General features: G+C 49.9%; 1 protein-coding gene across 2 annotated transcripts; it reads left to right on the top strand.

Annotated features, from left to right (window-relative positions):
• Nucleotides 1-63: 63 nt before the first annotated feature.
• Nucleotides 64-27,038, top strand: KCTD10 (potassium channel tetramerization domain containing 10). 2 transcript variants are annotated; one of them, XM_021703503.1, is made up of 7 exons: nucleotides 64-118; nucleotides 6,650-6,863; nucleotides 15,988-16,157; nucleotides 19,123-19,209; nucleotides 19,525-19,577; nucleotides 20,605-20,800; nucleotides 25,250-27,038. In XM_021703503.1, exons 1-7 carry the CDS (start codon nucleotides 116-118, stop codon nucleotides 25,472-25,474), a joined length of 948 nt encoding a protein of 315 aa, XP_021559178.1. In that variant the 5' UTR covers nucleotides 64-115; the 3' UTR covers nucleotides 25,475-27,038. The 2 variants fall into 2 exon arrangements, with proteins under 2 accessions (XP_021559178.1, XP_021559177.1); XM_021703502.1 differs by having other exon boundaries at nucleotides 19,120-19,209.
• The last annotated feature ends 153 nt before the right edge of the window (nucleotides 27,039-27,191 follow it).

Raw genomic sequence — 27,191 nt, 5'->3', positions numbered from 1 at the left:
CTGCGGCAGCGGAAGTTCCCGCCCCGGCCCCGCCTCTGCCCCCGGCTTGCGCGAGCTGGGTGTTTCCTGTCTCTCTCAGTCCGGGTTTGGAGACTCTGGCGTCCTCCGACTTTTCATGGTAGGGAGGGCGTTGCCCACCGACTGGGGCCTCTGGGCGGCTGGGAGAGCCCGGCAGAGGCAGAGTAGAGAGAGAAGGGGCTGAGGGGGGGTGTTGCGATGAGGGACTGTCGCGAAAAGGGGAGAGGCGGTTGGGGGATTGGAGGGGGGCGAGGCCGGGGGTGGGGGAAGGGCTTCGGTGGATAATTGGAACGGGGGGTCCTTGGCTGTTCGGGATCCGGAAAGAGCATTTGGGCTTGGGGGATAGATTTGTGTGTGGGTGAGTTGGGGGGGTGTCTCTGAGTCTTGAGTGCTCACTGGAAATGGGATTGGTGATTATGAAGAGAACAAAGAGGGGTCGTCGAAGATGGACATTGGGGTGGAAAGTGAAGGTGGGAGGGTGTTGCGAAAGAAAACGGTTAGGTTATGAAAGAGCGACGTGGGATTCCTTGGGGCGGAGCGTTTGGGGTTTCTTGGAAGTTGTGACTGCACTCTCTGGGTTTCGGGGAGGTGGAGAAGGGACTTCCAGGTGCTTCTAAACACAAGGGCGAGTGGAGGGGGCGGGGGGAGAAACAGAGGCAGCTGGAGGGCAGATGTACATCGGTGCCTAGAGGGATGCCGGGGGCCTGAGGTCAGGGTACCTTCACCCCACGGAGTCCAGCGCCCTTAACTGGCGCTTTGGTACCTATCTAGTCACTTCGTTGGAGCCCGAAGGGCCACACCTAAGGAGCTGGGAATGGGTCACATGCTGTCACACAGCTGTAGAAATGGTTCTGTTTGCTTGTGATCCTTTAAGGGTCTATACCTTAAATGGCTCTTTGGCCCCGGGTGGGAATGACCAAAGTTCAGCCTTGCTCTTTTACTTCTTCTTTGCCTTGTGTCTTTACTGGAAAATGCAGTCTTTAGAGAAGATGAGTTTCAAGGACCCTGCTGAAGAAAATTTAGCTAACCTGTATCTGACTTTGCTCCATTTTATGCAAAATCAGGACCACCTGAGGGGAAGGAGGCATTAAACCAGTGTGGTTCTCAAACTGGTCCCCAGACCAGCAGTAGCAGCAGCATCACCTGGGAACTTGTTAGAAATGGCCAAATTTTCAAGCCCTACCACTGACTACTGAATTAGTCTGGGGGTCGGGCTCTTCAATCTGTTTTAACACACCCTGTGGGAGATTAATGATTTCTTGATTTGGGTTTTGTAATGAAAGGGGCCTGAGTCAGGACCCTTATAGTTCTGATTCTTCAGTTTTCTCCCCTAAAAAGTGGGATTGATGATGACATCTTCACTGGACCCCTGGGAGAAAGAGGCCAATAGTTTGCAGGTTACCCAGAGGGAGAGAAAGTAATTTAGCAGAACACTTGGAAATAGCAGTAGCTGCCCTATAAGTAAGTTTTGGATGCAAAATAATACTACAGTTATGTGGATGATGTAATGCGGTTTGGTTGAAATGGAGCAGCAGACTTTCCTGAGTTGTAGAAATGCCCTTAGTTTGGGCAAGTTTTATAATTAGCCAAAAGGTAGTGACTCTTAGATCAAGCTGGTTAAAGAAACACCTTAGCTCTGTGGCTCTTAGCTGGGGCTGCGCCGTAGATCATCTGAAGAGCTTTTTAAATACTGCTGAGCTACCCTCCCCCCCCCCCATTCTGATTAATTGGCCTGAGGTGAAGCCCAGGCGTCTGCTTTTAAGTGCACCCAGGTGATTGTAGTACAGCCTGGGCTGGGACCTCTGGTCTTTAAGTTTGAGGGACCCTAAGGGCCAGGTGCCAAGTACTTTAACATTCATTCCCTGAAGCTTATTATGAAGATTATGGCTTTGCCTTCACTTTACAAGGTAGGAAACTGAGACTCAGTTAAAACGCTTGTCTGAACCTCACACAGGAAGTGGTGGAACTGAGACTAGTCTAGGTTGCTCAGACTTTTTTTTTTTTTTTTTAATTTGACAGAGAGATAGCGAGAGCAGGAACACAAGCAGGGGGAGTGGGAGAGGGAGAAGCGGGCTTCCCGCCGCAGGGAGCCCGATGTGGGACTCAATCCCAGGACCCTGGGATCATGACCTGAGCCGAAGGCAGATGCTTAACGACTGAGCCACCCAGGCGCCCGGTTGCTCAGATTTTGATCGAACCTTCCACATGCACATCTCCCCCCAACACACAAGAGAGAGACAGTTCCACAGAAAGCTGTATAGAAAACATCCAACAGTGAGGGATTTGGTGCCTTTTTCTCCTATTGTACTTGCCCAAGCCTCTTTTCAAGTCAACACTTTTCCTCCTTGGGCTGATTTTTATTTTTTAAGTATGTATACAGTTGCTTCCTGTCTGTGGCTCTGAAGCTGTGAGATGGGGGCTGGCTTTTGTTGATGATGCTTTGGTTTATTTTTATGTGTGATCAGGAATTCACTGGGCCAATAGAACAAGAGGTTGGGGAGCTTCTCCAAGATGATGAAGTTAGTAGGTGTACAGAACTGTTTAGAGCGGTGGGTTGCAATCTCGGCTGCACATTGGAATCACCTAGGGGAGTTTTAAAAAACTTCTGTTGCCCAGACCATACCCCCAGACCAGTTAACATCAGAATTTACACGGATAGGACCCTCATGTCAGTAATTTTTTTTTTTAAGTGGAGAGCCACTGTTTAGAATCTGCAACAGGATACTCCGGAGAGATCTAACTGGATTAAACTTTTCTGATTGAATAGAATTGGTAACCAATACCTCAAGTATCAATTCCGTCTTTGTTTCTTGTAACCAGTTTTGCTGTCTCTTGCCCCACCTCCCCAACCTCATTAATGATGAAATCAAATCTTTGAAACAAGTGAAAAAGCAGGATCCCAGGAGCAATGGCTGGGGAGTCTTCTGTAGAGAGATATGCTGGGAGAGGCTTATTGTCTGCTGCTTTGTGTCCTTAGCTCAGTGTCATGCGGGCTCAGGGACATGAACAGTCAGAACCTTTTATCCAAGGGCCATTCCCAGTATTGAGGTGACTGACCTTTGGAAGGGTGGGCCCCGGAAAGGTTCAGAGCTTTCTTTGTCTATTCCGGAGTCTCAAGCTAGATGCATCTGGATGGTTTCTGCCTTAATCTCTTAGTGATTCGGGTGGATGTCAGTAGAGATGGAAATGGTCTTCAGAGAGAAGATAATTTGAGTCTTTGAGAGCATTCTCAAATAATCATAGTGTGAGTCTTTTGTGTTGGGGTGTGTGCTCTGAGCCGGCGGCCGAGCTGAGTGCTCTGTGGCATCCCTCACAGCAGTCCTGGGAGGGAGACACTGCTGTAGTCCCTGTTTCATAGACAGGACAAGACTCAGATGACTCGCCCAGGCTCCCACAACTGGTCAATCAATGGCAGGGCTGGGCGCTTAAATTCAGGTCTGACTTCCAAACCCACGCACTTAGCCACACATTGCCTCCCATCTTTTTTTTTTTTTTTTTTAAGATTCTATTTATTTATTTGAGAGAATGAGATAGAGAGAGCATGAGATGGGGGAGGGTCAGAGGGAGAAACAGACTCCCTGCCAAGCAAGGAGCCCGATGCGGGACTCGATCCCGGGACTCCAGGATCATGACCTGAGCCGAAGGCAGTTGCTTAAACCAACTGAGCCACCCAGGCGCCCGCCTCCCATCTTTTTTTCAAAGCTTTTTTAGTACTTGATAAAGAAGGGGGGGGGCACTCCTTTCTCAACGTATATGTTCCAGTTCTATGTATTTCAAGCATGAATGTTGATAAAATCATGGGCTCAAAGCCATACAGGACTTGCCCCTATCCTTGCTCTCTCACTGACCCACCTCCAGTATCAGTGCACTTTGGGAAGTGACGGAACTTCTCTGGGATATGCTATCCGAATCTACTAGCTGGAAATAACAGTAGCTGTGTTCCAGCACTGTTTGGATTTTAAATGTTGTATGTGGTGGTAGAGATGAAAACTGGTATCTTCTTTTGGCGGGGGGGCCGTGGAGGGGCTTTCTGGAACCATGAAAATGTTCTTGATTTTGATCAGAGTGGTGGCTGCACAGATCCATATGCTGGCCAAAACTCCTCAAACTGCGCACTTAAAATATACTTTACTGGAGGCAAATTATCTTTAAAAAGGTATTGGAAAGTAAAAGTACATTGAAGTATACTTTATGATTTTTTGTTTCGTAGGTGCCTTACAAAATCCTAGACCATTTCCCAAAACACGTATTTTTGTGTAAATTTAGATCTGAAAGGGTGCTTTAAAAATTTCCATTTTGGAGCAGTTTTCCCCAACTGAAAAACCCCAAAACTCCACACCTGTAGGCCTTCACCCTCCTCCTGTGCCCTAGGTCTTCAAAGTTTTGAGAAACTCTTTCTTCTCCCAAGCTATCATCCCATGGACAGAGTATTTCTGGGGCGAAGTGTTGGTGATAACCTTTAGTGTAGGGTTTCTGGGGACTGATTTCAAAGGAAAGCTGGAAGGGAGGGGTCACTGCTTTCTCTCTGCCTCTTTTATTTGTGGCGTTAGGCCATAGAGACCCCAGGTGAGTTAAGCTTGAGCTTTTGAATACCTTCTTGGGATATATTCACTTGATGAAGCAAGAACACTTTCTTGAGAAAACACTTTTCTTTCCAGGAGTCCAGTCTTCCTGTGCCGTTCTGCAGGCCCCAACAGGAGCCCCCCAGTGGTTGATTTCCAGGCCGCTCTTTTGGGTGGATGGAGGTCGAGAGGGTTGGCCCTTGCCTCTGCTATTCCGGGTCACTGGACAGCAGGTTGCCACTCATCATTAGCCCCTTCTCCCGTTGAAAAATAACAGTTGTGTTTTTCCCATTATGAGTGTAATACACGTTAATTGTGGGAGATCTGGAAAAGATAGAAAGGCATAAAAAATTTAAAAAAACAATCCTTTTTCAGGATCAGGGTATCGTTTTTTAAAGCTTTGCACTGTCAACCCCCCACGCCCCGCCCCGAGCATGCCTGTTGTCAAAGTGGGGTTTATTTCCCTGTGGCAGTGAGGGAGAACCACGGAGCATCTCAGAAAGAGGATTAGGGCTTGCCTTGGGTGGTTTTGGGGAAGGATTCAGGGAAGTGAGGCTTTGTTCTGTATTTATTGAATGCTGTCAGGAAGGAGGGTTAATTCTTGGATGGGGTCTCAGTAATTCCTGTGTTGACGGTGGGGAAGAATGGAATGGGGCTAAAGCTCTAACTGGTAAAGAAGCAGCAGTGAGTCAGTGGCCAAAGTATACTTTATGATTTTTTGTTTCGTAGGTGCCTTACAAAATGCTAGACCATTTCCCAAAACACGTATTTTTGTGTAAATTTAGACCAAATGGTGATGTTCGGTCACTTTTTCTGTTTTGGGCAACGGTCTTGTTTTTGTCTGTGTTCAGACATAATTATGGAGTAGTCTTGTTTGTGTCTTGACCCATCAGCCACTGAATGGCCTTGTCAGAAGGTGACGTGCTATATGAATCGTTCATGTTTGGTGGAAACATCAAGGCCCAGAGATGAGTGCAGGGCCAGGTCTGGCTGTTGGGGGCCGCTTCCTCTGTGCTGTGCCCCATAGTCATAAAGATTCAGCCTCGTCTTGGACATCTTCTCCAAAGAAGAAATGTGTCAAAGAAACATGTCAAAGAAATGTTCTCGTTGAGTACACGTCTGCCAGGTACAAGTTTCCTTTTGTAGGCCTGCTTAAATCAGACGGTATATCCATTTCTCTGAGACGGACATGAGCTGGCCGTGCCATTAAGGAGACTGTCACCAGATCTTGCTGTTCGGGGCGGCGCTAGTACAGGAAGTCTCTAATTTTGCACTAACTTGCTTCCAGGGGTTTTTAATGTCTGTCGCGTAGTCCTGAGAAACACACCCCCCCCCCCCATAGGAAGGATTAGGAGTGGTAGTTGGGATCCTACTCGATTCATAAAAGCTTATTTCATCTGGGGCGCCTGGGTGGCTCAGTCATTAAGCATCTGCCTTCGGCTCAGGTCACGGTCCCAGGGTCCTGGGATCGAGCCCCGCATCGGGCTCCCTGCTCCACAGGGAGCCTGCTTCTCCCTCTCCCACTCCCCGTTTGTGTTCCCTCTCTCGCTGTGTCTCTGTCAAATAAAATCTTTAAAAAAAACAAAAAAACTTATTTCATCTGCAGTTCAGCTGTTGAGTGGTGCGTGACAATAAAACAGAGAGAGACCCGGGCAGTGCTTTGAGCTGCTTTAGGATGCATCCAGGGTGTTGGTTTATGTGGGGACCAGGCAGAAAGGAAGTCCTCAGGACACAAGAGTCAGTGGTAAACTTGCCCATAGGGTCAGCAGGTGAGGTCAGTATATGAGGCTATCTGGGTGGGGTTCGGGACAGCCAGTACCCCAGCTCCCACCAGTTGTGGGAGCCCTGGTGGCCCAGTTGGCCTTTGATTTTAAGAGAAGCCAGAAATCCAGGGTTTTTTTGGTGAACTCTTCTGAGTTGTCAGCCTTGGGAGATTTAAATGCAGTATAGACTTGGGCCAAGCAAAACACCTCTGGAGGCCAGATTCAGCCCAGAGGCTGACCGAGGTAAAGCAGGCCTGGTGCCGTGACTCTGGTGACCCTGTGTCTTCTCCACGTGTTCACTGGCAGGAAGAGATGTCAGGAGAAAGTGTGGTGAGCTCAGCGGTGCCAGCGGCTGCTACCCGCACCACTTCCTTCAAGGGCACGAGCCCCAGCTCCAAGTACGTGAAGCTGAATGTGGGCGGGGCCCTCTATTACACCACCATGCAGACGCTGACCAAGCAGGACACCATGCTGAAAGCCATGTTCAGCGGGCGCATGGAAGTGCTCACTGACAGCGAAGGTAAGCCCCCCTCGGGTTCTGGGGCCGTGCTCGTGGCTGGGGGCTTCACCCTAGTTCAGGGGGCCAACGGCACATGGGCAGTTGTCCACACAGGTACACGTTTCCAGTTGTGCTCGGTGTTACCTCAGTGTGTGGGGAGCCTCGAGAGCGCGTCCCCGGGAGACCAGATCTAGTCTGGGGGGTGTCGTAAAGGAGTGCTTCCCTGAGGAAGTGACAGATGAGCCGAGACGTGAAGAGGAGATGGAGTCACCTGGGCGGGGGCTCGTAGTCTTGACTCAGTTGTCCCCTTGCCGTGTGACTTGGATAAAGTCCAGGCCTCAGCCCTGTGAAATGGTGGCTGGACTGGCTGCCCTGGTTGGTCCCCTGCCAGGTGTCAGCGATGATTGTGACTTCAGAGTGAAACTCGAGTGAGAGAGAGGCATGAATGTTTGCTCTGGACCTTTGTCCTCCCGGGATGGGGGCCTGACAGAGACTCACAGACCTGGACTTGAGTCACAGCTTCCTGTGTAGTAGCTGGTGATCCTAACCAGGTGAAATGGGTACAGCGTACCCACCTCTTGGGGCTGTTGGTGCATAGTATTCAATACATGTATATTCAGGGCGTGTTTTTCTGTCCTTTTTCTTCATGGGAAGTCATGTTCGTGAAAGGCAAAGAATTCTTTAAAGTGATCTTACTACCCAACTGGAACAATCCAAGAGCACTTGGCAAGGGGGACATTCTTGCCTGGCTGGGTTTACGGGGCGGGTCACATGAGGTTTAAGAATGGCACCATCTTTCACTCTTTGGCCTGAGATTGCTTAAGACCTGGCCAGACCACAGCTTGGCTGGACCTGGCCTTACCTGTTTCTGAGGTTGGTCCCTGGCTAAAGCCCCTGCCTTCCCTGGGACTTTGGTTCCTGGGAAAGGTGGGCGAGTTTTGATACAAGTAGGGGGGGATTGGGGACCCGAAGCTCGAGCTGTATGCTAGTTAGGGTGTTTCCCTCAGTGTCCTGGAGAAGGCCGGGCTGTGGGGCTTGAGGTTCAGCTTCCCTGGGCTTCCTGGGAAACTCGGGTTTCTGGCCAAGCATCAGGTAAATGAGGTTTGAGCCCCAGAGCTTCCTTCTGTGTCTCACCGGGAAAGCACAGAGCTTTTTATGAGTGGGAGGATCCCCTGCGCGGGGCCACACCCAGCATCGCTGGGGGAGTATTTGTAGAGACTGAGACAATAGCGCCCCAGCTGCAGAAGGAAACAGACTTTATCTGAGAACCCAGGATTGTTGTAGCTTTTCTTCCGCCCTGCCCAGTCTCTGGTGGGGCTCAGGAAAAGCGGCGGAGTCGCTTTGGAAGTGAAGTTGGAGCCTCATCTCCTTGAAAGCCCTCGCCTTGCTGGCCTCGTGCCATGCCGAGGAAGAGCCGGTCCTCAGGCTGGTTCATCCCCCCAGTGGGAGAGACACGGGGATGCTACCAGGGCTCCTGTTCGGGCTTGTGAACAGTTGCTGGAGGCTGTCCTGTCCCCAGTGCTTCCTGGACACCCCAGCGCCTCCAGGGACACAGGGCTGTCTTTGGCACTCCGGCCCCGGCCATTTTCACAGGGCTCCACTAAAGCTCGAGCTCCAGCCCTCCGCCTGTCGTGGAAAGCTCACCGGGTGACATCTTGGTGTTTTTCCTTCTCATCTTAACCCTTCCGGGGTGGTACTGTTGCTACCTTGCAATAAGTGAGAAGTCCTTTTCAAAAGCTGTGGGGCTTTAAAAAAAAAAAAAAAAAAAAAAAAAGGAAGAGCCACTGAGCTCAGGGCTTGCTGGCTCTTACTCTGCTGGCCTTGGTTCAGTTCACCAAGGGCCCAGCGCCCAGGCCAGGTTGCCTGAGCTCCACAGCCTTATGGGTCAGCCACCAGCTTTGTGTCTGGTCTTCCAGCCCACCCTGTGCCAGGCAGCACGATCGCGATCCTGTTGGCCCCTGGTGAGTACACCTCACAGCCTGACCAGTGGCCTGAGTGTTGGCCCAGATACACCCTTTGGTCTACAAATTAACCTAAATGTCCCGCATCTCAAATGTCTCGCATCTCGCAGCTGCACCCTGGGCTTCAGGCAGGAAGCCTGTCGCCTACAGTGAGGTTTGCCATAAACAGGTCAAAACCGCAAGTGCAGCTCTGTGAGGTGAGCGGATGCAGCAGTGTGTCCTGCTGGCCGAGGAACGGGGGCTCCGAGGGCACAGAACAGTGATGTACTGAGCTGCTAGAAACCCCTGAAGGATGCCCGAGAAACCGGTTGCTTCTGGGGAGAGGACCTGGGGCCCAGGGTGGGTGGTACACTCTCCCTAGCGCTCCATGCCCTTCTCTGTCGGCGATTTGTACTGTGTGCGTGTGTGTTCAGTTCCTAAACAGGGAAGTTTGCAGTCAGTGGGCTTGGGCCCTGGCTCCGGCCCAGGGTAACAGTCACAGCTCACGTTGATGGAGCCGCTGCTGTGTATGTGGCACTGGGCTGATTTAGACTCATTTGTCATTGACTGGTAATGGGACAGGGGGCAGGTGACTTTCTCTGAGCTTGTTTCCACGTTTCCAAGTTGTGGATGGTAATGCTTTTCAGGGTTGTTACGGGATTAAATGGGAGACTCAGTCTGTGGGGCCTGCCTGGGTGGGGTATGTCCAGGTGGAGGGAGGAGCGCCGTGAGGGGCTGGAGAAGCAGGTCTTAGCGCCTGGGGGAGAGGTGGCCCGCCTTGGCCTTGGGGGTGAACGCTCTGCAGTTCTACCTTACCCCCAAAGGACGGCTTTTCTTAAGAAGGCCTTTCCCAGACTCTTCCCCAGAAAGGCGTGGTTCTTCCAGTGCTGGCATTTTTACCTGATTCCTTGTCAGCATGGAGGGATGTGGCACCTTTCCCAACAAGAGCTCTGCCTCCGGACTCACCTATAGTTGCCTGTTTCATAACCCTGTTCCGTAGTACAGTGGTCCACCTCCCCACGCCCCCTTCCCAGTGGTTTCTGGTCTCTTGCTAATGTTTCTGGAATGAGGGAGTATGTGAACCAGATTAAAGAAGGGAATCACTAATCTTATTATCAGCACACATTCCCTTGAAAACCAGTGGGGAAATCCATGCAATCTATGGGAAAACCGTAGTACCCGGTGGTTTCCCTGAGATCTCCATGCCTCCTGCTTAAATTAGAATGCCCTCTTCTGTAAAACTGTGAATACATCGAGAGCTTTTAAAATGTGATTAATAAAACAAACTCCCTCGTGCCCCTGATGTGAAATGTTGGGGCCGGGGAGCGAATGGTCAAGAAGGAATTCCTGAGGCATCTTTGGTGCAAAAAAGATGGTTTTTATTAAAGCACGGGGTCAGGGACAGGACCCGTGAGCAGAAAGAGCTGCACTGAGGTCACGAGGAGTGGCTGGTTATGTACTTTAAAGTTGGGAGAGGGTTAGGGATAGCGTAAGTCTTGAAGGAATTTGGAAGTAAGGTTGAAGAAATTTGGAAGTAAGGTTTCCAGGACCTTGAGGGTCTAGATGTGGTTAGGATAAAGTCATTTACAATACTGTCTAGTAAACCCTTAGTCAGGAGACCTTTCAAATGTATTTCAATGGGCCTTATGTTTGGAGGATGATTGCCAACATATATTTGGAGCAGGTAGAGATAAAGGAACTTTACAAAGGGATTTTTATATGTTAAAGAAGATTTCCAGGATCCGGGAGATCAGGCTACTACCAAGCTAAGGTTGCTTTTTGTCCCTAGCAAAGTATTAACATAGAGGCAGTTGAGTTCCTGGAGGAAGGTCACTCTGCCTGTCCCAAGTGTTAGTCAGTGGGCTGCAAGTTATAAGGAGATGTAGTTTTTTCTACATTTCTTTTGCCTTTGTTTTCCACATCACCCCCACTCAGACAAGGAATAAAACATTACCTAGGCTGATGGGACATCTCTTTACCTTCTTTATTTGCCTCTCTCCCTTCCAGAGATAACCACTTGCCTGACCTTGGGGTCACTAGGTGAATTTCAACCTCCGTAGCAGTGACTCAGCTGGGAGCTAAAGCCTCATGCCTGGGTTCTCCCCCCCCACCCCAGCTAGATGCACTGGGTGTTAGCACTTTGAGGAGCTTTGCAGGGGCTTCTAATGTGCATCCAGTGGTGAAAAACACTGATGTGAATCTGTCAGTAATTATGCTATACCGTTTCTGTCCCTAAACAATGTATTGTTGATGTGTTTTCCGATGTTACATAGGTGATGTTACATTGTCTAAAGTCTCTCTCCTTTCTTTGCATTATGCTTGTTAGAAAGAGCCACGAGTAATATATAGCTCTAGTTCAAACATTCATGCGGGTGTTCCATTTTGGGAATATACTATTGTTTATGGATCCATATTCTGGTGAGGGTTTGTTTAAATTGCTTCCAGTGTTCACCATTTGGAATATTACCTTTCCTGAACATTCCGTGGCACGTGTGAGCATCTTTAGGGCAGAGCTTCCCAACCTTTGCCACATCATGACACACACAGAAAGTCGTATTTCTGTTTTGGTAAATGAAAAGGCCATGGACCCAGCCACCAGGGGCTGCAGCGTTGAAATCTTACCCACCACTGGGAGGTCTGTCCTGGAGTTGATTCCTGGGAGGGGCATCCGGGCTAGCATCCATGGCTTGGTTGGTATTAGCTATTGTGCCGACCTAACTCCCACGGTCCGAATTTGTGCCAACACTGGGCACAGACCTCTTAATCATTGCTAATCTGATGGTTATGATCTGATACTCTGGTTTTATTTAACATTTCCTAATTTCTAGCATGTCGAGCATCTTTTTGTCATTTGTGTTTCGTTGTTTAGCTGCCTGATTACATCTTATTTACATGTTTTCCTGTTTTTTTTTTTCCCTTATTCCTTTATAAAAGTATTCTGGACCCATTTCTTTGTGATTTTATGTTGTAAATGTTTTCTTCCAATGTGACTTGTTACAGCTTTTTTAATGGTGTTTTTTTGATACCTCAAAGTTTTTATGTTGTTTTTTTTGTTTTTTGTTTTTACATTTAGATCTTCAGTTACCTAACTGATGCTCAACCAGGGATGAATTTGACCTCCTGGGGACATTGGGCAATGTCCAGAGACCTTACTGATTGTCACAGTTTGGGGGGGGGGGAATGCTCCTGGCACCTAGTGGGTAGTGGCCAGGGATGCTGCTAAATACCCCACAATGCACAGGACAGTCCCTCCATAACAAAGAATTATCCAGTCCAAAATATCAGTAGTACTGAGGCTGAGAAGCCCTGCCCCAGAGATTCTGATTCGGGAATGAGGCAGCTTCCCGGAATCTGAATTTGTAACAAGTACCTCAGGTGACTTATAAATAGGCAAGTTTGGGAACCACAGAAATAGAGTATAAAAACCTTAGGATGCTGGGGTGCCTGGGTGGCTCAGTTGGTTAAGTGACTGCCTTCGGCTCAGGTCATGATCCTGGAGTCCCGGGATCGAGTCTCGCATCGGGCTTCCTGCTCGGCGGGGAGTCTGCTTCTCCCTCTGACCCTCCCCCTTCTCATGTGCGCTCTCTCTCTCTCATTCTCGCTCTCTCAAATAAATAAATAAAATCTTTAAAAACAAAAACAAAACCTTAGGATGCTAAGGAGAGGTCAGTGAAGGCCTCCTGCCCCTGTGTCCCCCTCCCCTCCCCCTGCCACCCCGCCCCTGGAGGTGGGGGCAGTGAAAGGAGAGAGGAGAAGTGCATGGCATGCTGGCGGGGCTGGGTGGGGGCAAGCCTTGTCGCCCAGTCCCCGGTCCCTGAGAGAAGCCTGCTCCAGGGTACCCGGAAAGCCACGGGACTCTCCTAAGGGCTGGAATGTGCCCCCGCTGGACACTGCTGATGCTCTGTTCTCCAGCGAGGATGAAGAGATATGGGAAGGGCTCATTGTCACAGACCTCATTTGAGTGCTGCCAGTAGAGCCCGCAGTGTGCTGTGTGTTTGCCCGTGTCCTCTCTCGTCGTGCCTTTGTACCAGCCCTGAGGGGTGCCCGGAGACTGGTGGACAGGGAGGTTTGGTGCAACGCCCATGTCATCCAGCAAGTAGGCGGCAGAACTGGATTTCCAACACAGGCCCTTGCTCTTAACCACTGGGCTGTGTTGCATCTCCCAAACCATTCCAGAGCCTCCCACTCTGTGCCTGCCTGTTCTGCCCCGCAGCCTTGCGGGATGGGCCGCCGGCCGCCCTGACCGGGGCAGCCTTCTGAGATAGCCTGTGTGCTCCACGGCAGCTGCCCAGACTCCCCACAAGCAAGGCACTGCTTGACTTCCATTTGCTTTTCTACACACGAGGCATTTGAGCTGTTTCAAAGGGGTAGATTCTGGCTTCGAAAGCAACTAAAATATTTTAAAATCAAAATGCTAATTGAAACCTCATGGCGAGCACGCCCAGCTCCTTTGCCCTTATTTGTCCAAAGTATGATTCCTTCCCCACAAGCATTTCCTGACGACATTCTTGAGCTGGAGCCCAATGTCACGGTCTGCCTATTCGTTTATGGAAACTCTGGACTGTCACTTGGATAATTGATTTCAGGGGCCCCTGCTCATTCTGAGCAGCTAAGTTGTCCACGCATCAAAGGCAGAACGTGGACATTTTCTTCCCAGAGTTGTTGAGTTAAATGGGTTTGCCATTGCTTTGAAGACTGAGGCTCCACTCGTCTTCTCAATTCTGGTGGAAGGAGCTTTCCTGTGAGTTTCTTCCTTGCTTTTTGTGGTCTAGTTCTGCCTCCCTGACTTGGGAATGTCCCTAAACCTCTCTGAGGCTCTGTTGTCATCTGTGGACAGTGCAGGAGACTTAGCCTCCTTCCGAAAGAACTGTTGGGAAGATTATATGGTTCTTTTTTTTTAAAGATTATTTATTTATTTATTTGACAGAGACAGAGACAGCGAGAGCAGGAACACAAGCAGGGGGAGTGGGAGAGGGAGAAGCAGGCTTCCCGCTGAGCCGGGAGCCCGATGTGGGACTCGATCCCAGGACCCTGGGATCATGACCTTAGCCGAAGGCAGTCGCTTAACCAACTGAGCCACCCAGGCGCCCCAGATTATATGGTTCTTCCACACCTTGTCCGCTCATTGGCAGGAAAGCACTTGATCCAGGGTAGCAGAGAGCTCACAAAATGCCAGCCTGCAGGCGGCCTGCAGATAGGTTTTCTTTGCTCGAGGTTTCACAGAGAGGCCTGCATTTCTGGCATCTCTTGGAATATCAGGGGCTCATACAGCCCTAGGCCCACATTCCTGCTTAGCTGTTCTTGGCTGGAGTGAGAAGAGCCTCCGCATCTCCTGTCCCCAGGGGGCAGGGCACGTGCTTTCTGGTCAGCCTGTGGGCGCAGGCCCCATACACTCATTTATGGTGCTTGCTGCAGGCCCCTGTAGGCATCTGAGCTGCATGGCAGATACTGTGTCCATACTTTATTGTCTCAGTGTAGAAAGAAGCAGTGGGATGAGGTCCAGCAGTCACTGTAAGGGTGATGTGATTTACCACGCCTGTGAAGGCCTCTTCTTCCTTGAAACCAGGATTTGACTCCAGGCCGCACGTTTGCACTGTGTTGGCCACACTGGGAATTACTCTTCCCACTGTCTTCAGGAAACCGTAGCAGTGGGGAAGTACCAAGCGAAAGCCTCTGGAGGGACAAGACCAGACCTTGAAGCAAAGGTCCAGGAGCCCTGGGTTGAGGAGTTTGTAGGATGGGAGTATGGAAACGGCCTTCTTACCAAACTCCCCTAGGGATTGTTGCACATACCAAATAAATATAGTGCCCTCTAACTCTGAAAGCATACTTGGCAGGGCTGGATTTGGGAAGGGGGCAGTGGGTGGACTTGTGACTCTGGATATGGAAGAGGTGTCTTTGCTGCTCTTGGCTTTTGTGTCTAAGGCAGGGCTTGGGGGTTTGCGGAGGACTCGGGGCAGGGTGACATGCTGTTAGGAGTGGAAGTGTGGGCCCCTTCTCCCAAACTGAGCAACTGTTGAGGAAGGTGAGGCATAAAATTACAGATTCCTGTTTAAACTTAACTGCCCTGTGCCTTGGTGTCCTCTCACCTTGTAATGGGGGACAGGAGAGCTGGGGAAGCCCCTTGCTGGGGTTGCCCTGCTGGCCTGGGAGGGGGGGACTTCTCTACAACCTGACTTCTTTCTAGAGCCTCCTGTCCTCTGTTAAGACATAACCAGGTCTTTGCTTCATCCCTGCCTCTCCTTTCGGTCCCTCCACTTCCCAGGCTTCAGCATTGTTTCCTCCTGCAAGTACCAAGAGGGAGAAGCAGGCTCCCCACAGAACAGGAAACCCGATGTAGGGCTCAATCCCAGGACCCCCAGATATTTCCATTTCTGAAGAGGAATTGTGAAACCCTGGGGATCCCTAGTGGGGGTATAGCAGGCCAGTCCCCAGACTGGAGAGGTCATCAAGCTGAAGGGCTTGCCTTCCTGGCCCCCACCCCCAAGAGTGTCTCGCTGTGCCTGAGTCTGGTCAGCAGTTGGCACATTTTCCCATAGTTCATGAAAGCAAGTTCCATCTCCCCATGCTAGACTGAACTGCCTGAGGCAAGGTCTGTCTGGTTCACCATCTTCTCTCTGGTCATTGTCACTAGCCAGTAAGTGCTTTTTTGGGGAAGTGAAGGAAGGAACATCCCGAGGTGGTAGTGGTGAGTGTTGGGGATCCCCTTTGGGAGCCAGAGGTTGCAGTCTTCTTCCTTAGGAATGGCTCTATTATGTGGAAATCTGAAAAAAGCATCGTGGAAAGAGGGAGAGTAGATACTTTTACCTCTGGCTTTTCCCCTGTTGTTGGGGTATGGTCGTTTGGACCCATTTTATCCAGGTATAGTGCACTCTCGGGATGGCTAAGGGATTTTTGAGGACACTTTACAAACATGCTTTTAGGCCTCAGAGGTCCTGGCATCCAAAAGAGCCTGAGACCACATGAGTCCGTGGTTGTGGTTGTGGTTGTCCCCAGCCAGCAGGGCCTGGAGAGCGTTGCAGTGCTTTTCCAGGCAGGGCTTAGCCCTTGGCTGATAGCTAGGCAGGTGGGGCTGCTGCCCCCTCTGTAGTCCTGCTCTTCCCCCGGAGGTAGAGGGAGCCAAGAGATACCCCATTTGTCCTCAGCACCTTCCAGGAGATGAGTGCCCATGTAACTAGGCCTCCCTTCTCCTCCTCCCATTGCAGGCTGGATCCTTATTGACCGGTGTGGGAAACACTTTGGTACGATACTCAACTACCTCCGTGACGGGGCGGTCCCCTTGCCCGAGAGCCGCCGGGAGATTGAGGAGCTACTGGCGGAAGCCAAGTACTACCTGGTCCAGGGCCTGGTGGAAGAATGCCAGGCAGCCTTACAAGTAGGTATCACCGTTTTTCCCCATATGAGTGGGGAGGTACCAGGCAACCTGCTTTCTTCATTTTCCTCTTCTACAAAATGGGGGCAGTTCCTTCCTCACTGAGATGTGCGAGTTCACAAGTAACCCTGGATCTTCTCTCTCCTTCGGTCAGTGACCCCTTAGAGGCTTCCCTGTAATGCTGAGGCCACCTGGCTACCCTCTGGCTTTCGGTTGCCATGGTGTTGGGTCATTTCATATGTACATTGAAACCCTTCAGTGTAGGGAATCCGTTTTCTGGACGCATCTCAGGACTTATTCTCACCCCACCAGTCATTGTTGGGAGCCTCATATAATCTCTGCAGACTCAGACACCCCTCACTCCTCAGCTGGACCCAGGGCAGGACCATTGGGGTCAAGTTTGGTGATAGCAAAATCCCTATAAAACCAAAATGCTTCTGGACATAGCCAGTGGCCATTTATTTCAAGCAAAGTTCCGACATGGCAGAGAATCGTAAGAGTCCCTTTAGGTTTTCGTAGGAATTGGATCTGTATATCTGAGGCTCTTGTTTGTGCCTCCCTCAGGCCACGTGTCTGTCTGGCCCTCCACTGGAGCAGTACCCTTACTGCCTAGCTCCGTGAGGAACTGTTGTTTCCACATACCACCTCTACCCCAAGAGTCTGAACTCATTGTAAATCTAACTGAATGCTATATAGCCTTTGCTTTAGTATTTTTATTTCATTTTTGTTTGTTAAAGTAATGTATATACATCGTACTTTTTTTTTTAAGATTTTATTTATTTATTTATTTATTTGAGGGGGATGGGTGAAGGAGAGGGAGAATCTCAAGCAGACTCCATGCCGAGTGCAGAGCCCGATATGGGGCTCGATCTCACCACCCTGAGATCATGATCTGAATCGAAATCAAGGGGCACCTGGGTGGCTCAGTCATTAAGCGTCTGCCTTCGGCTCAGGTCATGATCCTGGGGTCCTGGGATTGAGCCCTACATCGGGTTTCCGGTTCTGTGGGGAGCCTGCTTCTCCCTCTCCCTCTGCCTGCTGCTCTCCCTGCTTGTGCTTGCTCTCTGTCAAATAAATAAATAAAATCTTTAAAAAAAAATAAAATAAAAATGAATCAAAATCAAGAGTTGGACGCTTTACTGAGGCGTCCAGGCGCCCCTCCTCTGTTAATTCCCAACAATTCTATTTGCTTTCATATTTCTTATACTGCTATTTATTGATATTTCAGTTTTCAACATTATGTACTAGCATATAGAAAATTAATATTTAGCTGATGCACTACCGCTACACCCTGCCCCCCAACCACTACCAGACATGTACACATGTTCCTTCTCCTCTTTTCCCAACATAGTGTTTATCACAGCTTTGGTTAAATCAGTATTCAGAGTTTACATTGTGATGTCTAAGTATTGTTAACAGTTGAGTCACAGAGTATACAGTGAAAATTTTCTTTATTGTGCAACGTTTCAGTTTTCCAGAGTTAGTGATTGCCTCATTGTTTTGTCTGCTTGGTTTTGTAAGTGCATATCCATAATTCATCCCCAAATGGTAAGAAAGTTCATCTCCTCTTGGTGTGTTCAGACACACCAGTGAATATCTGTTCCTTCTTTGTCTTAGAGACAAGCTCTCTGGGTTCCCTTCCTATGGTTTCTCTTAGTCTTAAGATCGAACCTTCAGGACTGACCTCTTCACAGTTTCTGTTGCTTTTATCTTCCTATCTACTTTCTCAGAGAATTTCTTCAGTTTTATCTTCTCAGCCCTTCTTTTGAACTTTTCATTTCTGCTATCATATTTCTAATTTCCAAGAGCCTTTTCATGTTCTCTGAGTGTTCTTTTTTATATAGAACACTGCTCTTGTTTCCTAGGATTCAGTATCTGCTCTCCTCTGTCTTGAAGTTTTCTTTCTGCTGCCCTTGTCATGACTCCTTCCCTTTTCCTCTATATTTTGGTTTCAGTCTCATGGTTGAGAGGCTTTCCACATATAATCTGATGATCTTTGGTCTGTTAAAATTCAAGAGTAAAGTTCTGAAAAGCTGTATGTGCGTGGGTGAGGCTTGTTGTCCAGTGGGCTTTAGTGGTAGATGATAAGGCTCTTTAGTGGGAACCCCCAGTGTCAGAATCTATAATAAGCCTTTTCCTGGACAGATCGGATCCCTATGGAGGAATCCTCCACTCTCTTGCCTGGTGGGGATAAGCCTGGCTGGCTGCCTTCTGGGATCTACTTGAGTAGGAGAAGGGGCTGGGAGCTGGGCTCACCATTTAGTATGTGGACCATTCACTTAATCCCCCCTGTTTTCAGAAGAGTAGCTCAGCCCTGTCCTCATCTTACAAACCACTCTAGGAAAGCAGACCTTTCTTCTGCCTGGGGAAGGGGATCCATTTGGGGGAGCGGGTGTCTCACTGAGGCTTCTGCTGACTGGCTGGCAAGCCTCTGCTCTTTCCCTCTGCCCACCAGCCTTCAGAACTGTTTGAAAACCTCCAGGATTCTTTCCCATCTGCTTACTCGTTTCCGCCTTCTCTTTCCGCTCAGTTAGCCCTCATCTTCTTCCCCGAAAGCTTCAGGTTTTTGACATCTTTTGTCTGTAGACCTCACTTCTCCCATTCTTTTTCTCCTTCTAGGCTTATACTTTTTAAGTTCTTTCTACAGTTGTTGCAGTGGGGTGCTTCGATGCGATCATACTTCATCTGCCATGTTTAGAGTTTATTTTTAAGTGACTCCCTGGGCTGTGGAAGTGTGTCATCGTTGTTAGGATTTATTGAGCGCCCTGGCCAAAGAGCAGACTTACTGGAGAACTCGACTCTTGGCCGTCCCCCACCCTAATTCACTGGTGGTAAGAATCCTCCTCTCTTCCCAGTGCTGGCAGCCCCATCTTCCCTCGCCAGAGCCCTGTCTTTGCCCTGCAGGCCAGCTTAAATAATCCGATGCTGGGCAGGCCTCCTAGGCTGAAAGTATGTTTTGTTCCAGCAGAACAAAGATACTTACGAGCCTTTCTGCAAAGTTCCTGTCATCACCTCATCCAAGGAAGAGCAAAAACTTATAGCGACTTCCAATAAGGTATGTTGGAGGCCCTCTTTTGGCCTTTCTTTAGCTGCCCAAATGATGAATAAGGTTTGAAATAGAGACCTATAGAAGTGCCTGAGCAAGGCCTGAGGAGGGATGAAGAATGGGAGCCTGCAGCTCATCTTGTGTGGCCCCCCCCACCCCAGCTGTGGGTCCTGCAGTCTCCCTCTCTGCCCCTGCCCACCCCCTTCCCCCAGTCTGACAGCTGTGTTCAGCTGCCTCCTTGACCTGGTGGCAGGGCCCAGGCCCCAGGCCACGGTCCCTCCACCCCAAGTGACTCTTTTCTTTCTTTTTTATGACCGCCGTCAGCCAGCCGTGAAGCTGCTGTACAACAGGAGTAACAACAAGTACTCGTACACCAGGTAGGTGTCAGTGGGAAGGGCCGCCCCACATCAGCTAGGGGGGCTCCTCCTCTTATCTTCCAGTGAGGGTGGCCCTCTGCACCTCGAGGATGCCCAGGGAGACAGACGATAGGTAATGAGATTGCATTCACACATACCATAAAGGCTGTCCTTTTGAAGTATATAATTCAGTGGGCTTCAGCAGATTGACAGAGCTGTTCAGCCATCATCACATGCCTGCTTTGTGGACACTTTCATCACCTCAGAAAGAAAGCCATTAGCAGTCACTCTTCATTCCCCCCAGCACGCACCCCCCCTGCCCCCGACCCTTGGCAAACACGGCTGTCTGCCCACTGGACACTTCATGGAAATGGGACCATGTAATACCTTGCCTTTGTGACTGGCTTCTTTGACTTAGCATCATGTTGGCAAGGTTCATCCTTGTTGTGGCGTGTGGATCAATATCCATCTGCCCTTTTATAGCTGACTAGTATCCCATCGTGTGGATCTTTACTGCATTTTGTTGATCCATTCACCAGTGGATGCACATTCAGGGTTGTTTCCACTTTGGGGCCAGTGTGAATACTGCTATGAACATCCGTATACACATTTTCTATGTGGACCGAGGTTTTTTTTTTTCTCTTGGGGGGTACCTAGGAGTGGAATTGCTGGGTCCAATGGTAACTCTAGGTTTAGTCATTTGGGGACCTGCCAAACTGTTTTTCCAAAGCAGCTGCACTATTTTACATTCCCACCAGCAATATATACAGGTTTCTAGATGTCTTCTGGCTCTTGGGACCATGTGGTCTCAGCTGTAAGGGGTTTAATGAGGTTCCTCAAGACCCATAAATGGACCCAAGTTGGAAAGTCTCCCTTGGGCAGTTGCATTCTGCCACTCGCGGGGCTCCCTCCACGCTCCAGACCTGATGCCTGTGCCCATGGGCCCCGAGTCATTCCTGATTCCTCCCCGGCCCAGGCAGAGCCCAGCAGAGCGGCCGCCCTAGCCTGGGAGGGGGAGACACTCACCTTCTCAAATGCTCTTTTGCAGCAATTCTGACGACAATATGTTGAAAAACATTGAGCTCTTTGATAAGCTGTCTCTGCGCTTTAACGGAAGGGTCCTGTTCATAAAGGACGTCATTGGGGACGAAATCTGCTGCTGGTCCTTTTACGGTCAGGGCCGCAAGATTGCCGAGGTCTGCTGCACCTCCATCGTCTATGCCACTGAGAAGAAACAGACCAAGGTCAGAGCTCCGACGGGCGGCTCTGGGTGGCTGGTCTGAAATGCATTCTTGTACCGCTTCCCTTTCCCCTGGAGCAAAAGGGAAAGGCTTTAAAAATGCTTTCCTTGACGCATGATTGCTCATTGTGAAAATACTCATTATCTTCGGGGCCCCGGGGAGAGTCACATCTAGGTCTCGGAGAAGCAGAATGGCATTTCCTTTCTGACCATTCGCAAACAGGGACAGTCCTACTGCACCTCAGTCCCTTTGCCATCAATGCTGATTCAGAGCGGCGCCTGGCTGGCTCCGTCGGTGGAGTGTGCAACTCCTGATCTCTGGGTCCTGAGTTCGAGCCCCACGTTGGGTGTAGAGGCTACTTAAAAACAAAGCCTTAGGGGCGCCTGGGTGGTTCAGTTGTTGGGCGTCTGCCTTCGGCTCGGGTTGTGGTCCCAGGGTCCTGGGATGGAGCCCCGCATCGGGCTCTCTGCTCGGCGGGGAGCCTGCTTCCCCCTCTGCCTGCCGCTCCCACTGCTTGTGTGCTCGCTCTCTCTATTAAATGAATAAATAAGATCTTAAACAAAACAAAACCTTACAAAGAAAAAGTTCAGGTGTATCCTCAAACCGCTGTCCTCGTGCCAGCAGCCTTGTCTCCTGTCAGTGACGGGACGTGGCCCCGTGCTGCCCCTCACCCTCCATGTACCACCATTTCCCACCAGCATGGCCCCAGCCCATCTAAGTCGTCAGAGGGACCATGCTACCTTTAAGAGCTTGACCTTGGCTTTCTAGTCATGATCTACGACTTACTGCCACCTGTCTGTCCTCCTCTAGCCCACTGACCTGGAGTGGCCTTCCACCCTCATGGGCCTGCTGGGCATTCCTTAGCTCCCAGGCTTGTTGGCTTCCTTCTGAGCACACAACTTCCTGACGGATCTGGACTCTGGATGCACTTCTCTGTCATCTTCTCCAAACCAACAGACTTGATCTCTGTCACTGTGCCATTCTGGGAAGCTAGATCATGCCACAGGGTGCTGTCGGAGATCTGGTCCCTTCAGATCTTCTGCTTGCTTGCCCTTCTTGGGCTATGCAACTCAGTTTTCTTCCTCTTTAAAAAAAAAAAAATCCTACGATACACTTTGTCACTTCCCTCTGAACCTTGATAAAGGGACCCTGATTACCAGGGACATGCGGTGGGTCTGCTGAGCAGATTTTCACGCACGAATCTGTAGATCATCCAGGCAGGCTACCATCATCAGTGTGGCTCCAGGAACACACAGTTCTCTGTGATTCTAGAGCTGGTCTCAGAAGAAAAGGCAAATGAGAGAAAATGAGACCACAACGTAGAAACCAGAGTTCTTAGCATCTTTTTTTTTAAACTTTAAAAACATTTTATCATTGGTATTTAGAATATATCCCAAAAGATAGGTATTGGTTTAAGAGAGCCAAAAAGGGAAAAACCCTGAGGTTCCTCCTTTTTTCAAAGATTGCAGGGGGACTAGAATCGCCTGCTTCCCTTTACCACATTAGCAAGATGCACACCTCTTTTCTCCTGTGAGCTTTTTTTAGGGCTGTGAATTCCACCTGTAACTAGCTTCCCTGTCTTGTCAGTTTGGTTTTGTTATATACACCGGTTGCCTTTGTCTTTGGATATTAACAGGATAATCGTCATATTGATTAAAGCTTTAAAATACTACTTTACATTTTCAGAGTTTAACAGGGAGCAAAGGATTCAGAGACCACACAGTCTGATCCCAGCCATTTGTAGGTTAGCCCACAGGTTTCTGGGCGTTTCTGAAACTGGCTGGAGGTGGGGCCCCGGCTGGCAGGCCACGGCCCCTAGCCACGACCCCCTTTGCCCTGCCATCCTGTCCCCAAGGGCTTCTTCCTTGCTCCAGGGAAGGCATGTGACTGGCTTTCCAGGGGGTTCACGTCAGGGGATGGCTGCCCTTACACGAGCAGGTGCCTTCTTCTGGCCAACACCGTCAGCCATGCTTTGGAGCCAACACTTGTGTTTTGTTGTTTCAAGTAATGGGCGGATGTTCCTGCTGGGGGTTTTTGTATCGCTGTCTTTCTTGATACAACATTCCAGGTGCTCTGCTAATTCTTTTAATCATTTAACTATCTTCTGTGGTTAAGCTGGAAAAGGTATGGCTTGCTGAAAGTAAGGCTTAAGTAGATACGTAACACATATGTTGTCCATTTGGTTCTTGATTCTGACTCACCAGGGACTCAGTGAGACTAGAGCACAGAACCACGCCCTTAATTGGTCTGTTTTTGGTCTCTTGTTCAGATTGTATCACTTCTGTTGCTGTGTCTTCCAAGTTCACGGACTCTCGTCTGTCATCTCCATTCAGTTATTGAACGCTGCCAGTGAATTGGGGTTTGTTTTTGTTTTTGTGTTGCTGTTGGTTACTATATTTTTCAGTCATACGGTTTTCATTTCTTTCTTCAATGTTCTGTCTCCTTGCTGAGACTTCCTGTGTTTGCATTTGCTTTAGGAAAGTTTGCCCTTCCTTATTGGGACATTTTTATAACAGCTGCTTTCAAGTCTCTGTCAGATAATTCCAACATCTTGTGTCATCTTGGACTTGGCATCGGTATCTTTTGATTACGTTTTCCCTCAGGAGTTGAGATTTTTCTGGTTCTTCATTATGCCAGGAACTTTCGAATTGTACTCTGGATATTCTGAATGTTACAGGGCTCTAGGTCTTGTTTAAATCCTAATGAGAACATTGATTTTTTTTGTTTTAGCAGGCAGTTGACCCAGTTGGGTTTGGGCCACAAGTTCCAACTAGCTGTGGGTCGCAGTGCCAGTGACAGCCCAGGTTTCAAAGCCTTCAGATCTGGGCCGCACTGAGGGCAGGTCTGTGTCCCGGGCAGCAGTCTGTGCCATTGCTCAGTTGTGTGTGTGCTCTTGAGGGACAGGTTGACAGCTGGGCTCAAGCCCAGGAGTTCACGCACAACCTCAAGAAGCTACTTTCCCAGGCACCCGTCCTTTGTCATCTTTTGGTGCTTCCTGCTTCCCTGGGGCTCCCCTTTCCTGTCATCTGGCCAGAAAGCTGGGGCCTCAGGTCCCCGCTCTGCCGCACACTGCCCGTGACTTGACCTGTACCTGGAGCCAAGTGGCGTGAAGAAGGGAGAGAAAAACAGCAGGGATTTGCTCCACCCTGATGGGACCACAGCTCTCCTCATCAGAAAGGAAGGTTCCCCTTCAGAGTTTTGACTCCCCCAGGCTCTGGCCTTGCTGCCACAAGATTTTTGGGGGGTGGGAGTGCAAGAGAATGGAGAAAAGAAAAAAGGAAAACCTGGAACTCTCTAGGTGTTGGGAGATGCTGGTGCCCCTCTGGGGCTCTCTGTGCTGTTGCTTGTTCTGGGGTTGCAGGCTGCCCTGACCTACCTCGGGGCAGGAAACTCTGCTGGTTAGGGGTTATTCCAAACTGGTCTTTTCCCCCCGCCCCGTCTGCCACAATTCATGCCGCTCAGTCCTCAGCCGCTGCACATTCTCTCTCCTGGTTTTGTGGTCTCAGTAGGAAAGACAGAGGAGAGTGTGCTGCCTCCATTTCTCTGGGAACCTCAGAATCCTGGCTTTGAAAGCAAAGTCTCTACTCTGTGAGTCAAGTGCCCGGGGCCCACTTGGACAGCCTTCCTCCAGTTCCCAGTGCCTTAACCCCGAAGGACAAGCAGCGGACACCGAACTTTACCAAACAGGAGGGGTCATGTCCTTTTCAGCTGGACTCTGTTCAAAAAAATGGGGCTGCTTTAAAGGCTGCTCGAGGTTATGGAGCAGCTCTAGGGGTACAGATCTATTGTTAGTAGAAACCTTTTGGAAACGACCTCATTGGTTAATTGCATTGTTACATTGTTGTAATTCCCTGCTATGGAAGGATCTCCCGAGTTAGGGGAAAGCAAAAGGTGCAGAGGAATGTGTGATGGGCCACCTTTTGTGCATTTTATTTATTTATTTATTTTTTATTTTTAAAGATTTTATTTATTTATTTGAGACAGAGAGCATGAGAGGGAGGAGGGTCAGAGGGAGAAGCAGACTCCCTGCCGAGCCAGGGAGCCCGATGTGGACTCGATCCCGGGACTCCAGGATCATGACCTGAGCCAAAGGCAGTCGCCCAACCAACTGAGCCACCCAGGCGCCCCTTTTGTGCATTTTAAAGTGTGTGAATATATAGGGGAATATAAAGGTGTGAATATATAGGTGAATATATGTAATCCTACATTTATAGGCACTGTATACCTTTTGTTTCTTGTGTAAGCACCATGTGTAAGTATTGCCTGTTGTAAATAAAAGCTACTGTAAAACTAATAATGGCAGTCTTAAAAGGAATGCCAGGGGCCTGATTGAGCCAGGGGCCCTTCCCAGAAGTAGCAGGTGGCAGCAGAGGTGGTGGCCGGGGGAGGGGGGGGGCGGCGGGTGTGATGCTAACTTACTTACCTGCCTTGTGTTTTGTTGTGGGGTTGCAGGTGGAGTTCCCAGAGGCCCGGATTTATGAGGAGACCCTCAATATTTTGTTGTACGAGGCCCAGGACGGCCGAGGACCTGACAACGCACTCCTGGAGGCCACAGGTGGGGCGGCTGGCCGCTCCCATCACCTGGATGAAGACGAGGAGCGAGAGCGGGAGCGGATCGAGCGCGTGCGGCGGATCCACATCAAGCGTCCGGACGACCGGGCCCACCTCCACCAGTGAGCAAGCAGGCGAGCCGCCCTCCTCCTCCCCTCTCCCCTGCTCTTCACTCCGATGCCTGCAGCCTCCTGGGCACCTTCCACTTCCCCTGGAGTCTGGAGATACTTTTTTGTAATAAGCCAGATGATTATTTTGGTATTTCTCGACCAGGTGACTGTCTTTCCCCAGGTGAATGCACCCCTGTTCTTGAGCAAGCTGTGTCCAAGGTCTCCCCTTCCCGTGGGGATCTGAGAATCCTTGGAGCCAGGCTTTCTTGGTTCTCGGAGAAAAGTATGAATGGGTATGAAGTAGATGTGAGAAATTTTGTTTGCAGTATTTATTTTGATGGGTGCTGACTACCTATTCGGGCTTTGGGGCGGCATTCCTTCAGGGTTCCGTCTGAGCGCTGGAAGAGGGATCCTGCAGTTGGCGGCCACCAGAGGTTTCCCTGAGCTGCTTGTTTCATAATCCTCCGGCCCCGCACTCTGGCTGCGTTCCTGTGCGTTAGACCAGGCCATCTCCGGGGCTTTGCCGGAAGTCCGTTCGGCCCCAGGATCTCACCCCCTGGCTTGTTGGTAGATGCTTGCAGTTTACGGCACGGAAGATAGGACCGATGAGCTCCATGCCTCTGACTGTTAGAGCATAGCTCTGGAGGCCTGGCTCTGTTGGAGGGGCAGGCCTGTTGGGACCCCCACATGCCTGGCTAAGGGCAGAGCTGGCCCTGGCAGGGAGTGCACCTTTCCCGGCTCCTTCCCTACCTCCTGCCCCTTCCACTTGCCCCCCCTTATTGACCAACGCCTGGTTATGGGTGGAGCTCACACACCGCCACTTCCCGTGCTCCATTCTTTCTTCCTCAGCCTTCTTCCCTGTTAAGCTGGGCTTCCTGTCTCAAGTAGAACCCCTGCCCTTTGCTTAGAAAGTGGACGTGGCCTTGCCTCTGTCCGCCAGCCTGGCATCCAGGCAGGAAGCCCATTCACACGAGCAGTCTTGGGGCAGCTTGCTTGCTGTAGACGCCGCCATCACCCCGAGACCGCCTTTGTGTCTTTGCCTCTGGTTTTTACACAGTGTGGAGTGACCACAGCGAGCCAAGTTAGAGGATGTGCAGCCCCTTTGGGGTCCAGCTAAGTGTTTGTGTTCGTGTTTAAGGGACGTGTGTGACTGTAGATGGGGATGTGTGCTTGTGGGGCGCAGGGGGGCCCGCGCTGGAGCCCAGCTGTCCGCACGATGCTCGTGTCGGACGGACGTTCTCGGTTATCTACCTCCCAGTCTCCTCTGCGCCTGGGAAGGGACAGAAGTGAGTGGTGACTGATGTGGCTGGTCGCGACTAGACTAGGTAGAGTAGTTACAAGGAGATGTGAACGTGTGTAAGGTAATGGATGGCATTTGTCTGCTCTTCAAGGGAAATGTTACTGTTTTATACCAAAGGTATTAAGGTGGGCAGCCTTTGACACAGTGTATTCCAAAAAACAAGTTTATATTTTGAAACGGTTTTTACAGCTTAGGCTTTGTACATACTGCCCTTCTTGGGACAGTTGTATGCCTTTATTTTGTATCCAGCAGCAAAGCCTACAATAAAACTTAAAAACAATCGTGACTGAACCTAAAAAATCATGTATGGGGGTCGATGCCTTTTAAACTGTTTTGTGGGGTACTTTCTATATTAGGCCATTCGGGTTTTATTAAGTGCTAAGGAAAGGGGGGGGGTTTAAATACTGTTTGGTAAATATTTTATATACCGTTT

The sequence above is a fragment of the Neomonachus schauinslandi genome, chromosome 14 (genome assembly GCF_002201575.2).
Source record: "Neomonachus schauinslandi chromosome 14, ASM220157v2, whole genome shotgun sequence".
Taxonomy (NCBI): domain Eukaryota; kingdom Metazoa; phylum Chordata; class Mammalia; order Carnivora; family Phocidae; genus Neomonachus; species Neomonachus schauinslandi.
Note: the sequence above shows the minus strand (reverse complement) of the source record. Positions and strands in the feature narration are given on the sequence as shown.